The 16,272-nt window shown below is 36.7% G+C and overlaps 1 protein-coding gene across 1 annotated transcript; it reads right to left on the bottom strand.

Moving 5' to 3' along the window:
• Positions 1-2,060: 2,060 nt before the first annotated feature.
• Positions 2,061-11,219, bottom strand: PEX6 (peroxin 6). Its single transcript, XM_059582597.2, has 16 exons — positions 10,788-11,219; positions 9,645-10,271; positions 9,308-9,551; positions 8,910-9,051; positions 8,219-8,402; positions 6,855-7,046; positions 6,108-6,362; positions 5,837-5,908; positions 4,465-4,551; positions 4,229-4,351; positions 3,975-4,085; positions 3,845-3,883; positions 3,610-3,731; positions 3,291-3,435; positions 2,947-3,027; positions 2,061-2,423 (listed from the first exon to the last, which is right to left on the bottom strand). The coding sequence occupies exons 1-16, from the start codon at positions 11,055-11,057 to the stop codon at positions 2,334-2,336; spliced, it is 2,784 nt and encodes a 927-aa protein (XP_059438580.2). The 5' UTR covers positions 11,058-11,219; the 3' UTR covers positions 2,061-2,333.
• Between the last annotated feature and the right edge of the window lie 5,053 nt (positions 11,220-16,272).

Genomic DNA, 16,272 nt, shown 5'->3' with positions numbered 1-16,272 from the left:
TTCATGATCACCTATGTCTATGGAGGAACCGCATAAATTTTGATATTCCTGTGTATAATTGTTTTGTCTTATTTACCATAAGTGTAGCCTTTTGTACAACACCAAACAAAGCCGAAACCACATACTTAGTGACCATAAATGACAACAAGAGAAACAAGACTTTACATGCATAACTCTTATGTCACAATTTGACATGGGTTTTCTAGAAGTTGAAAAGTCCCTATTGCATGTGTTGAGACTTTAGAGTAGTCAATTTTGTCTACATACATTGCATTGAGCTTGGATAAATAATTGGATGTGGGAATTGACACGTGGTATTCATATTTCAAGAGGCTGTTTAGGTTAAGGGTTTTCGTATATTTGACTTCACAGTTTTATATTCATGTCACACAAAAAGGACTGAATAATCACATTTAGCATTTATTGATTTAAAATCTACATATTAAATTGACATGTATTATAAAAGCACGTGATTTTCACATTATTACAAATCTAACTGTGTATATATTATGACATGGTGAATATGTTGTAACTTATTTAAAATATTTATATGATGCGACACCATATATATCATTAGATACAACAAAACAAAATCTTAATTATGAAATGGATTTCGTGAATCTCACATACATTTTGAATTCGAAATTCATTTCAAATAGAGCATTTGAGAATCACATGTTCCAAGGACACAAATCAATTCAATAGACTTGATTAGAGAAATTTCTTTCTACCTAGTTTGGAAGAAAATTGTCTTTACCAATTGCAGTCTTTTCTTGGTCTTTCTTGAAAATTCACCATAGCAAGACCAAAACAAGAAGCAGCAAACCACATTATAAAAACCAAAGTCATCCTTAAATTTCATTCTTAATCAAATTAAGGTCAAAGAAAGGTAGTATTACCTTACGAATAAATACGTAAAGAAAACTTTATTATTTTGAATCATCTTATGCCATGTTACTCAAAATGATGAAATTTGAACCGAAAACACAACATAAGGTGAACATTACAAAAAAGTAATATTATATACTATACTCCTATCTCATCTTTATCTCATTGAACTGATGTGATAGTACTCATTAACTTTTTATTTTTTTTCAACAATGGTCGATCCAAGGGCAGAAGGCACTGCCAAATGAATCTAGTGAGATGAATACAAGGGTTGATGAATAAGTCAAATGAGATGAGGGCGAGATATAAGTGTAAGTATATAACATTTCTCTTACAAATATATCATAACAAAAAAGGATCTTAAACCACAAGCTTGGTGTTCAGCTGTGTAAGGTCGCAAGTCCAGAATAGTATTTATTTATAAAATCTAAATATTGAATATATTATCATGAAAGTCATGAAATTAAATGGCTCACACGCCCAGACAATACTACCAACTACCAGTAAGGATTAAACATTTTCTACTTTTACAGATTTTGTATCCTTTAAATTAATAATTCTTAATATTATCCACTTAGAATATTATTAGCAATGAAAAAGTAGTAAGTGGATCCCATTGCAAGACACTGCCAGATGCGTATCTCAGATTCTCATGCCCAGTTGTTAGCGATGGGCTTGTGGAATATACTCTACCTAAACTTGAGAATATGCTCGGAGTTGTTCTCTTTGGCGTTCGTTTGGAATTGCAATTTTATGGGCAAAACATAAAATTTTAAACCAAATCGCAAAAAATTAATTGTTTGAAATTGCTTTCTTAAATAATTGCAATTCAAAAAAACAAAAAATCTATTTCCAAATTGGTGATAAAAATGTGTTTTTTTTTTTTTTTATAAAAAAAATGCACAATTTTAAAAGTTAAATTGAAAGTTTAAAAGTCAAACCACAATTTTAAAAATAATATTTTTAAATCACACTTTTTGAAATTGCAAAATTCAAAAGAACCCTTGGCGATAATTGACATCAATTTTCAACTCATTATCTTATGCTGTAAATCAGATAAACGCACACATTGTGCACAAAACATGGTTTTTAAGCCTATCACTGAGCATAAAAGTAAACTTCTCCTGACATGACTTTGGCCTGATGTTCGAATTTTGTTACGATCCCGAGGATTAACGGTTTAACCAAATCGGTATCCAATAATTTTCAAGCTTTTGAATCAATAGTTAGACCCATTACTGTTGTTTGCCAAATGTTAAGGCAACAATTATTTACCGCAAACAAGTTCAATAGTCGTTTATCAATGCCTTTCCCCCCTCATTTAAGGATAAAAACTAAGTTCAAATATTGCAGATCATAAACATACGAAGAGGAGATGATCGCGAGCGTGCTTCCACCAGGATCGTATGCGCAACACAGACACCTTAAATCGCTTTACCAGAAATTTATTTCGAGGCTCCTTCAAACTGATCTCGTAGCAACTCGTATCTCTTAAGCTCGGCCATGGAGAGGGAAGGAGACAGCTCTTCTAAGACCTGATTGGTTAGGACAAGGCATTCAGACACAGTCAGTCCCATAAATTGGTTCAAATCTTGAAACATGTCTTTCACATGCATAGGCACTTGCTTTTATTTGTGTATTTTAGTTGTAATTTATGGATCAGTCCAAGATATTGAACTACCAAATATTTCAGCAGGATGGGAAGAATGGATTTGATAGGCAATACTTGATATAAGTGAGTTTTCTGGAATCCTCAGATATGAAAGAACCTTTTAATATGCAGGGGCAATTTTATTAGTCAAGAAGACTAAAAAAAAAAAAAAAAACCTTTCCAATAGTTTTCTATAGCTATTCCCCGGGAAATTGATCAGAGATTGTTCATCATCAAGCTAACTGATACCAGAATAGTTCCAACATATTCCAATAAAATAACTTACTGTCATGAGTTAGAGCTCTACCACTAAAAGTGCCACTCTTTTCTATTACTACCAACTAAGAACGAACAAAATATGTATGATTCCCCTCAAGAATCACTTTGTCAAGAGAATTAGGTCATACCTTCACAAAATCATCATAGTCAACAACGACAGAGTCTGCTTGATCATCAATGCGAGAAGAATCTGAATCTACACTCAAAACCTACAAGAACGTAAACCAGTCTAAGCACCTTGTCTAATCACTGTATAAATCATGATTCATCACAGCAACAATTAAGTGTGCAATTGTGCAAATGTTTGCACTGCCTAATTCAGCCATACGGTATATATATATATAAACAGACAGCACTTCTAATACGTCTAATTATTTAAGTAAGACATAATTACTTGGGATCAAGAATTGATTGTATAGTGCTGAGTCAAGACCAATAGAATAAATCCAAATATAATGCTCACTAGACTCACCTTGCGTTTTGCAGCATGAAACCAAGCATCTGCACACAAAGCATACATGTCTGCTCCAGTGAAGTTTTGGGGGCATTTCTTTGCTATTGAGTAAAGCGATACATCTTGATGCAATTTAAACTTTCGTGTAAGTGCTTTGAGGACCCTGGAGAGAGAAAAAATCAGGATGCCAAGAACAGCCAATCACATTAACAATCTTACATAATCTTTTGTTTCGATTGATGAGTTACACATGCATCTGGCTACCATTTAATTAAACTACAACTCATTGGCATCAACAATTTTACATAATTGAATAAAAGAATAAGGAGAAACTAACCGCTCCCGATAAGATGCATCGGAATTCACTCCAACATATAGGAGCTTATCAAATCTGCCAGGCCGTAAAAGTGCTGGGTCAATTAGATCTGGTCTGTTGCTTGCCCCTATTATAAACAGGTCCTAAAAGCCAGGAAGATTGAAAAAGATAGGCAGTTTTCTTAGGATGAAAGCAAAAGAAGTAAACAAAATAATAGTGTACATTTGAATCTAAGGGTCAAGTAAATATAAATTACCTGTGTCGAATCATTTAGGCCATCTATCTCCGCAAGCATCTAGTGACAAGGGAAAGTTTCCACGTTAAGTCTTCATTGAAGGAACAAGAGAAAAAAATATGCCAGGTTTTGTAGCAAAATATATCTGCACCTGTGAAACCACTCTGTCCATAACGCCACCAGAATCACCAGAGGCCCCTCGAGCTGGAGCAAGAGAATCAAGTTCATCAAAGAAGATAACACATGGGCGTGCTGATCTGGCCTGCAAAGCAATGTGCAGTATCATAACTTGTGAGCTGAAGAAAATGTATCGAAACCTAAGCCATATTAAAAAATATATATAAAGTACAAAAGAAGACGCAAGAAATATTGATAATATAGATAAGAAGAAGAGGGATGTTTTACCTTCTGGAAAATGTCTCGAACATTTTTCTCTGATTCTCCTATGTACATGTTGATCAGCTCAGGCCCTTTTACACTGAGAAAGTTTAGGGAACACTCCGTTGCAACAGCTTTTGCCAATAAAGTCTGAGGTTTGAAACAAAGTTTAACCAACAAAAGTTATGAAGCCGGTTTTTGATAAGAAGAAAAGATGGTAAGTTGAGAAATCACAGTTAACTATTGAACAAGCCAGGACATACTTTCCCTGTTCCAGGAGGACCATATAGAAGAACACCAGAGCGCTTACGCAACCCAGAAGAAAACAAATCCTTATGCAGAAGAGGTAACTGCATATATGACGAATAGGAATGATTATAATTATTCAAGTCAATTACGAGGGGCAAGCTAGAAGTGGGCTTTCAAGCCTACTTCCCAAATTCTATATTATATGTAATGATACAGACGAGATGTGTGCAGAAACTAAATTAGAAACCGCACAATGGCACAAAATACTTTCAATACATAAATAGCCTTCAATTAGAATTTTTTTTGACATTACATCTATTGTTCTTTTACATCATGTGAATTGATGTTCTAGAAGATATTATCAAGTCATTTCTCTAATGAAAACTACCATAAACCTTAAAAATGCATTTGAGTATGTGAAGTACAGGTCCATGCTGACACATGAACAGAATATGACTCTCCAAACCTCCTGAATTTCTCAACATCTTTCATGCTAGATCTTTTCAGTAATGTGACATTCAATAATCCGTGATACATTCTTTTTATCATTCTTTTCTATCGGTAAGTTACACATGCACCCAATGCGTCTTGAGCCACCTCACCTTCCACCCCATTCCTATGGGGGGAGGAAGTTCCATTTGTGTCAGAGCTCGTTGATTTTGTTTTATCAACATTCACTAATGCTTTTTTTCTGTTCAAATGGTAATGGTAGGCTACACAATGGAGGTAGCCTTCCCCTTCCAAAATCCCTACCCTCCTGTCTTTAACCAAAGACCTCCACCTTGATAAAGGTAGTGACCTATTTTACTTAATTAAGTACAAAAAATGAGTGACCTAATGGAGGGAGCAAGTGGATTCTTGTGATAAACTCTCCATGTTTCATAATGTTGTTGAAGAACCACTAAGTTTGAAAAGTCCATGTAAGTACATTGACCCTGACAATTTGCAAGCCCATAGATACATCCCTTTTCAGGGCAACGAGGTGAAAAAGGACCAACATAAAAAAGGTGGCCAAAAGAGTGTTCAAACTCCCATAGTTCTGCACTCTGGATGGGTAAAGTGCCCACAGACTAACAATATGCAACATACCAGATTAAAATATGTTGTAAAGGGTTTGACTCTATCAGTTAATGCACAGCAATAAAGAGTATACTCTGATTCATAAATCGCTAAATAGGCAAACAAAACCAGAAGTACCTACCTTTTCCAGCCTTCTATACTTGCATATTCAGTCTTTTTTTTTTTTCTTTTCTTTTTAGAGGGGATGGGGGCGGGGAGGGGTTTTCAAATTATGACAAGAAATCTAATATGCTTGGAACCGAATAAAACAAAGCAGTCTTTATGGGTGATAAGAAACAAGGAGGCAGTGGAGGTAAATGAGCACACCTGAACAGTATCCAATATTGATTTCTTCACGTCCTCAAGCCCACCAACATCTTCCCATTTCACATTGGGAACCTAAGGCCAAAAAAAATTCAGAAACAGAATAAAAATCTACAATCAGAAGTAAACTTCTCTAAGAATAATACTTTCCACACAATAGACCGTTCATGAAAAGAAAAGAAAAGAAAAAGAACAATACCTGCAATACATACTGCTGATTATGAACAATGACATAAGATCAGAATATGAGATTAACTTAGATGCCTTAATTTACCTTTGGAGTGCCCAATGCTGATGCATTCCTTTTCTTTGATCGTTCCAATGCTTTAGTCAAGTCTTCTTTTCCCAGAACCTGTGGCGCAACTTCATATGACTTACTGTCTACTTCCTCAGGCTCAACCTTTTGACGTAGAACATTGCCCTTGGGAATTAAGTTTGCACCAGCATCAGCAATCATAGCACGTATATCCCTGGGCATAAAACCAGATGTCTGCCCAGCAATCTCCTTTATAAAATCCTCTGAACTAGCCTGCAACAGGCAAGATTCTGACGCATCAAAGTTAACAGTCATGATCCAAAGAAAATAAACCATGACCACCATGTAAGATATTCCTGAAAAGAGATGCATGAGCAATTTGTGTGGCCCTTAACAGCCTCAATTAATGAGACACCAAATGCCATCCACACACGAAGGGATAAATCTGTTGATTCATAGGCTCCATATGTGCCTTCCAAAAACTGATTCAACTAGATAAAATTTTCATCCCATAACAGTGTATGAGAATACCCAAAGACATATAGTGGATGGATAATGCAGACAATGAGACAGCTTATATTTTTGTGATATCATTGTAACATAAATGCTGGGTCCAGCCAAGACACATATTTGCCACATACAAGGAGACAGTAAAAATTATCTTTTCCCAACTCTGGCTGAGCGTCAAATGCATCATTAGTCTACAAAAGCTATTAACCCATAAACCACATAAAAGGAAAAAAAAAAAAAAAAGTGATCGCTTACATCAGGCAGAAGCTCAGAAACACTTTGCAGCGACTGGGACAGCATTTCAACCCTTTGTTCCTCAGTCAAAGGACCCATACTTATTTCATGGCTGAAGCAACGCCTTATAGCTGGTGGTAGACCTTCAGAATTGTCAGCAGCTGCAACCAACAAAACCTGATGCCTACTTATCTTCCCACCATCCTTCACATGCTGCATCAGCACAATATCAGAGTAAACATCCTTGACAAGCCATAATGCAGAGTAAGCCTTGTTCTTGAGAATAAATAGCAAAAAATTACCATAAATAATCATTTCCTTTCTCAAACTAGATTCCTCCTCTGACACACAAGAGGGGAAAGAAACACTTGGATGCCCCCTAAGGTCCTGTCAGACTATCTCCAGTACCTGGGCATCTTTGGAACTCCTAAACCAGTCAATAGTGGGATCTAAACAGGCCTAATATCACAAATATCTCTTGTATTGCAGGCCTTTTCTAAGAAATATCCTAAAAGAGTACTATAACTATGCCTCATGAAGAGGAGGTAGGTGGCTAGACTCTCTTCCTCCCCCTCCCTACTCACTTTATCCCAAAAAAGAAATGCCATAAGCAACCAGATTAATGCTCTTTCCTCTAGTGTAAAGATGAACTAACAAGTGAGTTCCTGTAAATGGTAGTGAAAGCAATCCAATATCAGCAAATGGGTTACCACATAATTTGTGAGGTCCTTGGAAGTACTTTAGTCCCTTCAAGAAAGGCGATCATATCCCATTTATTTCCAAGCTAACAGGGCTCCACGGAACTAATCTGAAAACAGATTTTATTGCCATGGGATGCTCAAATCTTTAGAATTCCTGGGGCCTGAGATTTCTACCTTCCTAAATTGTGAAATCGTTTATGGCTGTTCTTTTGCTTCTACCTTCAGTCCTCATGCTCCCCCACTCCACAAAAATACCATTTTTCTGACCCTCCCCCTAATTTTGTTCTTTCCTTTAATTTAAGCAGAAAAAAATTTCTCCCTGTCCTGAAATAGATGGGATTTTGCAAATGACACTTAATGAAACACCATAAACGTAACACTCCTTAGGTGAGCCAAGAAAGGTTGGTTCAAATCTAAGGGTAATATGGAAAGTTAAGCAGATAAATACTTTTTTCTTTTTTTTTTTAAACTATCGTATATGTTAGGACACCCAAAAACCAAAAACTAAATCACTCCATCTATTTTGGGACGGAGTAGCATCTAAGTGTAGAAAAAGATAGAAATGAAAACTTCTATCATTAAGCGTGCAATCATTCACTAGAAATTACAATATCAGACTACATAAAAGTATGATAAATGTCATATAAGAGCAAGAAAATGGCACAACAAATAGTTGCATCTTACGCAATCATCAATGGGTTCTCCTTTAGAATTAATGTCTTCATCTTCATTGACTAGCTCGGTGAACTTTCGAATAACTGATGCAACTTCTGAAGCCACGCCCACCTGCTCATTTGGTGAACTTTCCCGAGAGCCCAAGTTTCGGAAAACATCAAAATGGCGGAGAAGAAGAATGGTTGGCAAATATCTGTTATCAAAGCCAATAGATGAGGAACAAGATGGGGGAACATCAATATTCATTTTCTATTTTTATCTTTTATTTTGGATCATAAAACAATATCAAAGAAGCAAAGCATGTGTGCAATATCCTCATGACCAAATATAGCAGAGATACCCATTACTCAAAGAAAAGGTCTGATGCCAAGTGGTATAAAAAGTGAAAAGATGGGAGATGCAACACAAGGACTTTCAAGGAGGCCACACATCAAGAGTATTATGGACTGTTTCCTGAAACTGAGTTCGGCATTAAGAAAAAAACTTATAGATGTTATGTTACCCGTACTAATATAGCAATATTTATTAAAAAGAAAAAAAGAAAGCCATTGAAAAACATTTTATTAGGATTGTAACCATGTGTATCTCCTTTTTAAACCATGCAAGGGAAAACAGTTGCAAAGCAAGTAACAGTAGAGCACAAAACATAAGTTCTGTAAAAACTTGCATATATCATACATGGTGTGCTCAACTGCTTCACCTTTGAGCGGTGTTGAAAGCTTGAGCTAGTGCAACAGATGTTTTTCTTTCGGAGGATGCCATTAGATTATGACAGCTATATTCCACTACGTGCAGGCCCAATCGACAAGCAACATATTTGACCACAGTTCTCTTCCCGCATCCTGCAACAGGTATTGGATCAGAACCACAAGCACACATAAGCAAGTAAATAGAACCAATGTTATTTTTTTTTTTCGTACAGATGGTAGTTCTTGGGGATATTGTAGCCAATTAATGATCTCATTAGAAAGATTTTTTTTTTCTTTTCCTTTTTTATTTTAAAAAAAACACAGACAATTAAAGCCAAAATGCAACTCAACAGAAAGATCGTATTTGTACAGCAAACTAAAACAACAGATGAGGAAACATAAGACACACCTGCCAATCCATATAATAGAACTGAAACTCTGAATTTAGAAGAAAGAGCCGATGGACAAAGAGGTGGTGTAAGAATGGAGGCCAAAATTTTCACCGTGTCCCCATGCAAAGGTGCAAATTTTTTTGGTCCGGCAATCAACAAATCTGGGGGAACAGCAGAAGGGACACTACCCCCAAGCACAAGGGCAGTTTGGGTGCTATTGACTCGAAGAACTTGTTCATCTGAAGGTTCTATAGCTACAACCTGTGAACAAACATTACATCACGATAAGAACCTGATGCATTATGACATTCCTTGAGCATATGTGCGACCATGCATAGGTACAGGGAAACTTACCTTGAAGTAGATAATGTTATCACTTCTATTTTGTGAGTTTTGGTTGCAAGGAATGCAAACAATTGAATTGCATTTCCAATTTAAGCAAATGCTGAAAATATCGCCTCGTGCTAGATATCTATCTGCTTCAAAGTAATTCTGCAATGCCAAATCAATCATATTTTGACGATCTTCAGCTTCAATAAACGAACTTCCTCTGAGAGATTCAAGGGTACCACATTCTGGTATCTTCACAAAAGAAGCCCTCAAGTGTGAAGCATATCTTGGCAACCGAGGGAAGGGTTCCAACCCTACACTAATCGCAGAACCCTGAATTGCTTCCCCACATGTCTCGTCGTCCACTTTACCATGGAAATAAGATGCCAAAGTCTCTTGACCTTGGTGGACGACAGAATTCAAGCACGATATGTGCAAGTCAAGGTTGAATGCCAAAAGCGGAGATAGATAGGCAACTTCCCCAACCGGCAGCAGACAGCCATTTTGAGAGAAAGTAACCGAAGGAAACATAAGCATTGTATGGTAAGTGGATGATTTAAAGACAGGTGACATTTCGTGAGTGCCAGGAGGGTCTAAAACAACAGCCTGAGCAACTCTTCTTACATTTGTCTCGACGTTCTTGATAAGCACCTTGTGTATTCAAAACCAAAACAATAATAATCTTAACAAATCATAGTGCTGTCAATTTCATATTCATAAGAACTTCCAAAATTATACTAAACCAAACAAACAAGATAAAATACTTTTCAGCATTAGAAACCTCAGAATCATATATAGTCGAGCTTCAATTACTCAAAAAAGGATTATTTACTATTGCATTTACAATCTGCAAATTATACCTCATGTTTGTTTGCAGTTCCATTGAGCTTATACTGCGATTGATCTCAATTTTTTGTAATTCGCATACAGAGACACATTACTTGATAAAAAAAAAATGTTCAAAATTTTCAATTATTGTTTTTCTTTTTGTCGCGAAAAGTGACATCTACAGCGAACCAAATACTTCAATTAAGTTTACTAGAGCGAAAATTATAGTTTCCGTCGGGACTGATAAGTAACAAGTTGAAAAATTCAATCTTCTGATTCTTTTCTTTTCCTTCTTTTTCTCTACAACCAAACAAAGCTTCTGAAATAAAATTTGTTTACCAGTGAGCCCGAAGTTACGGACAGCCGTTTAAGAACAGAGGTAGAGAGCCCGACCAAAGCGGCGTCGTCGAGGGAATCCAATTTGGGGTCCGAAATGACGTCTCTGTCCGTCGAGAACCGGAGAATTCCCGCCCGTAGCTGTAAGTCCCCGGACACGTTTCCGACAACGACTCGGACTCGGTCTACTTCACCGAGCTGCGACGAACTCAATATGGAACTTACAAGGAGCTTGGTCGTAGAGAGCACCAAAGGCTTCCTCCTCTCCACCATTGGAAGCTAAAACCCTAGGGCTCTCCTGAACTACCACTTCACTGTAGAGAGAGAGAGAAAGAGAGAGAGAGAGAGAGAGAGTTGAGCAAATCGATGAAGCCTTTTTAGTTTTGGAAGTTGGTGTTGACGCGGTAATCTAATCTAACCGTTTCGGTAAGCAGCCTAAATGCTCCCACATCGAATAACAAAAGAATAATATTTTCTTCATATAGTAGCAACCAACAAAAGTTAAGTGCCGAGCCTGGTAGCGCAGGTTTGTAACCCAGCATGGGGGCATTAAGGCGGCTTCTGGAGCTTCGGGGCGGGCCATGGGCTTCCTGTGGGATTAGTGGGCCCTTGCTTGGCACGCCCTCGGTTGAGGGAATTATCCGGAAATTTTCATTCCAACATATTTCATCCGGTTATCGGATTGAGGTGGTTGGTGCGCGCAATCGCTGGCTTATCAGAGCAGCGACGATGTGCCACAATAATACCCGGGATGGGCCTTATCGAGCCTGGTACCCCTCTAGAAAGCCATTGTTGGCCCGCTTCAATTCAACTTCCGTCTTTTATATTTGATTTTTCTTTTCTTACAATTTTTGGATATGTTGCCTAGTAATTGTACAACTTCTTCTTTTCTTTTCTTTTCTTTTCTTTTTTTTTTTTTAATAAAAAAGTTGGTGAATGAGACTAATTGTAATTTGTAACGCCCCGTCTTTACTTAATGAAAGGCACACTACTATCTCTAATAAAAAGTTGGCGAATGAGACTAATTGTAATTTGTAACGCCCTGTCTTTACTTAATGAAAGGCACACTACTATCTCTAATAAAAAAGTTGGCGAATGAGACTAATTGTAATTTGTAACGCCCCGTCTTTACTTAATGAAAGGCACACTACTATCTCTAATAAAAAAGTTGGCGAATGAGACTAATTGTAATGCCCCGTTTTCATCACGGAAATCTCTAATTCCCACTAAGCACTACTATCTCTATTTCAATGTTTATTATCTATCTCAATGTCATCAGAGATTATAATTCTCTCAGTGGAATAAATTATTATTTCATAGCTATACCTCAAAAATGAAACTAAGTGCAGAGCCTTTCTACTCATGCAGTCATTTATATTTCTATGCCACAAGTTGGCCAATGACTGGCATAATCTAGACAATTCAGGAATGATTGCTTGACTTAACCTTTAAACCTATCGAACTTATCTTTCCTTTCTATTGATCATAGCCTATGCTCTGGCATCAAATCCTAGAGATTTAAACTCTAATAAGATCCATTTCTTAGGATCCTTAGATCTAACTGTTCTGATACCAAAGTATTCCTAGTCATCTTAATAAATCCATAGGGTGTTGCACTAATTGTGACTATTTTATTTAAACGTGATCATAGTTACACTTATTTTTGAAAATTTTCTTATTCCATTGAATCAACACTTAAATGGTGATTATCCAGCTTATTGACTTCAATACTAATACCCATTTTCCTTGCTAAATTTCCTGATTTTCCCAAATATAACTATTATTAGTATGAGTATCAATTAGAGTATAGTCAGTCTCCAAAGAGAAGGGGGGTTTGGTTTGCATAATAGACCCTTTAAATGGAATAACTATTTATATGAAATTGTCATTCTTTTATTTGATAGGAGCTAAAAAAAATGAGAGGTATAGCTATTCATGAGGGAATACACAAGGTTTTCCTTTTTTTTTTTTTTTTTTTTTTTTTATTATTATAATTTAGTCTCGAGGGGTTACGGCTACCCCCGATGTGATCATGTGAGGGTGGTCTTAGCCACCCCCGATGCCACCGGGGGTGGCCGTGCCATCTCCAGAGGGCCTTGCTGGTCCACCACGAGGCCCTTTGGGGGTGGTGCCACCCTAGGGCCTGCTGTGGTCGGCTACCTACACGTTCAACAATTTTTTTTGTTTATTTAATTTGAGTTTTGAGAAAAATTAGAAATGATATGAGCTTTTTAGTAATTTTGGTTTAATTATAATTATGAAATATGTGTTTCTACCAAACTAAAGAATTAGAATAATTATTTTATTCCAACCTCTCATATTCTCAGTAATAACTATTTATTTTCTTAACAGAATACCAATTCCGCAAACCAAACGAAGTCTAAGGGATTCAATGTAAAATACAGTTCAGCTTGAATCATTTGCTGCTTCTCTTAAATGGAAGCCTCCTTTCTTAGTGCTTAAAACCTACTAGATTTGTTCTACAATTGTTTATATCTCTCATCGTTCTCACCAACATCCTGGGATGTGGTTATATGTGGTGAGGGGCTTGCAGATAAGTTCCAATAAATAAGAGATGGAAAGAAATGCCAATCGCAGCATCCATGTCACGCCCCCAATTTTGGGGAATGAGAGAAACATGAAGTTAATTATTTAAACGTTCTCATATATATATTTTTTCATGTTAGTTTGTACTACAAGAGGCTAGGGACTCAAATTCAGTCTGATAAGGAACCGTTTCAGCCTAAGTAGTCTTTATGCTCCCACATCGGATAACTAAGAGAATAATATTTTCTTCATATAATCGGAACCAAAGAAAAATAATTGCCGAGCCTGGTAGCGTGGGCTTGTGACCCAGTATGGGGGCATTAAGGTGGTTAGAAGGTTTTCAATTTGGGCCATATGCTCAGCCTGTGGGGCTTTAGAGGAAGGCCTTTGCTGGCTCACTTACCTTCGGAGGAAGTTTGGTACGGGAGATTTTCCGTATCGATCCGGGGATGTTTATATCCATTAAACGTCACTGATGGCGCATCGCTGGCTTACCAGAGCAGCGTGGAATGTACCTTGAGTTGCTTCCCCCCGATGGCTTAGCGAGCTGGTACCCCGCAGGCCCACCATATTGGTCCCACTTCAATTCGACTTCCACCTTTTTTCAATCTTTTTGTTCCCACATCGGATAACTAAGAGAAAATAATCTCTTCATTAATTGCAACGACTAAGTAAGCATTGCCCTTGTGAGTTGTGACCCAGTTTGGGGGCATCAAGGTTGCTTTAGGAGCTTTGTGTTGCGCCATTGGTCCGTACATCACTTGACTCTAGGGGTAGTTGGGCCCATCTGGTTGAGTGCGCTTGGGTTGGCTCTTGGAGGGCGTGAAACGACCTTATAATGTCGTTGGATTACTAGAGCAGCAATGTACTCCCAGATCACACCTACCCTGTGCATACCAACCATTGGCTCACCGCTTCAAGTCAACTTCCATTTTTTTTTTTTTTTTTTTTGGTTTACCAACTTAGAATGCGTTTGGGATTATAATTTCGCAAGAATAATCTGTATTTTAAAAAAATATCGCAAAACATAAGGTGTTTGACATTACAATTTAAAAAACACTTAAATGGGAAAAATATTGTTATTACAAAACAAAGGCACAATCACTAGCTGGAAGCTTGCTATATATCATCTCAGTATAATTCTTCAACTAGGAAATCTTTTACTCAATCATGCAAGAAAAATCCAGCAACTACGGCCAGCTTCTTGTCAATACAAAACTCACTCCAAAACCACCATAACCTGACTGTTTTAAGAATGCAACATTGGGTTGGGCAATGGCATACTTGCAGGGTCGTAGTTTGGTAGCTCATCATGAGAGTGCTCTCTCGCCTTCCTACTAAAGGAAGTGGAGTTCTACCACGGGTTTGGTTGAGTTATGGAAAAGCTGATTTCTCATGGCAGTGTTATGTACTTTCAGATGGCCCCATCGAACTGCAATCCGGCCGCAAGCCCGCCATTGTCCCACTTCAACTCGACTTCTAACTTTTTATTCTTCTTTCCTTTTATTTTTCAGCCGTAACCAGTCTTTATGGTCCCGCATCGGATAAGTACGAAAAAAATCTTTTCTTCATATAGTCGCAACCAATAAGCGTTCATTGCTGAGCTCGGTGGTGCGAGCTTGTAACCTGACATGGGGGCATTAAAGGTGGTTTTTGGAGATTGGGATCCTATGGGGCTTAGAGGGTCCTTGCTGGCTTGCCAGGGGAAGTTTACACCATACGCCACCCTGTTGGTGGCCATGACTTGCTTTTACTAGCGCCTGCATGGTTTGTACCCATGGCTTTACTTTCCCGATCGAGTTTGGTACCCCCACAGGCCTACTGGTATTGGCCAGTTCCAATTCGACTTCCACCTTTTGTGTGTGTGTTTTTTTTTTTTTTTTTTTTTTTTCTTTTAAATTTACTACTTTTACCAAAGTAAGAAAGAAAGTTCGAGTGTTAAATTAAATGCTGAATATGTTGCTTGATTGTACAGCTCAATACCATACCCATTTCTCTTGCTAAATTTCCTAGATATAACATTAATTATTGGTGGTACTTGCACCAAACATAATTTGTTTTTTATTTTTCAAAATTAATGTGTTTTTTTTAAATTATTATTGAATTTGTGATAAATTATTATTGAATTTTAATTTAATAATAATTTTAAAAGTCAAACAAGTTTTGAGAAAATATAAAGAAGACATTTATCATTAATCATCCCGGACAAGATGTGTGGTTATTGTTTTTTTTTTTTTTTTTTGGTAATTTTACTTGAGACTCCTGAATTATCACGCGATTTGACAAGCCTATCATGCTAAATATGTTGCTTGATTGTACAGCTCAATACCATTTCCATTTCCCTTGCTAAATTTCCTAGATATAACCTTAATTATTGGTGGTACTTGCACCAAACATAATTTGTTTTTTATTTTTCAAAATTAATGTTTTTCTTAAAATTATTATTGAATTTGTGATAAATTATTATTGAATTTTGATTTAATAATAATTTTAAAAGTCAAATTAGTTTTGACAAAATATAAAGAAGACATTTATCATTAATCATCACAAACGGGATATGTGGTTATTGGTTTTTTTTTTTTTTGGGGGTAATTTTACTTTAGACCCTTAAATTAGCACGCGATTTGACAAGCCTCCCAAACTTCAAAACCTCTTAATTTAAACCCCTAAACTTTCAATTGCAGTCAATTTAAACCACCCCGTCAGATTTTAAATGTTAAAAGTGAGACAATGATGTTTATACCCTTAATTTTTTTTATAAAAATTTCAAATTTACCCTTAATTCCAAATTAAAAATAAATAAATAAAAATGAAAATCATGGATATTATGGTATTTTTAGGTATTTCCGTTAAAAGTTAACAGCTAAATTTGACGAAGTGGTTCAAATTAACTACAATTGAAAGTTCAGGGGTTCAAATTGAGAGATTTTGAAGTTTAGAG

The sequence above is a fragment of the Corylus avellana genome, chromosome 1, assembly GCF_965113065.1.
Source record: "Corylus avellana chromosome 1, dhCorAvel1.hap1.2, whole genome shotgun sequence".
Classification (NCBI taxonomy): Eukaryota; Viridiplantae; Streptophyta; class Magnoliopsida; order Fagales; family Betulaceae; genus Corylus; species Corylus avellana.
This window is presented reverse-complemented; position numbering and strand designations above follow the sequence as displayed.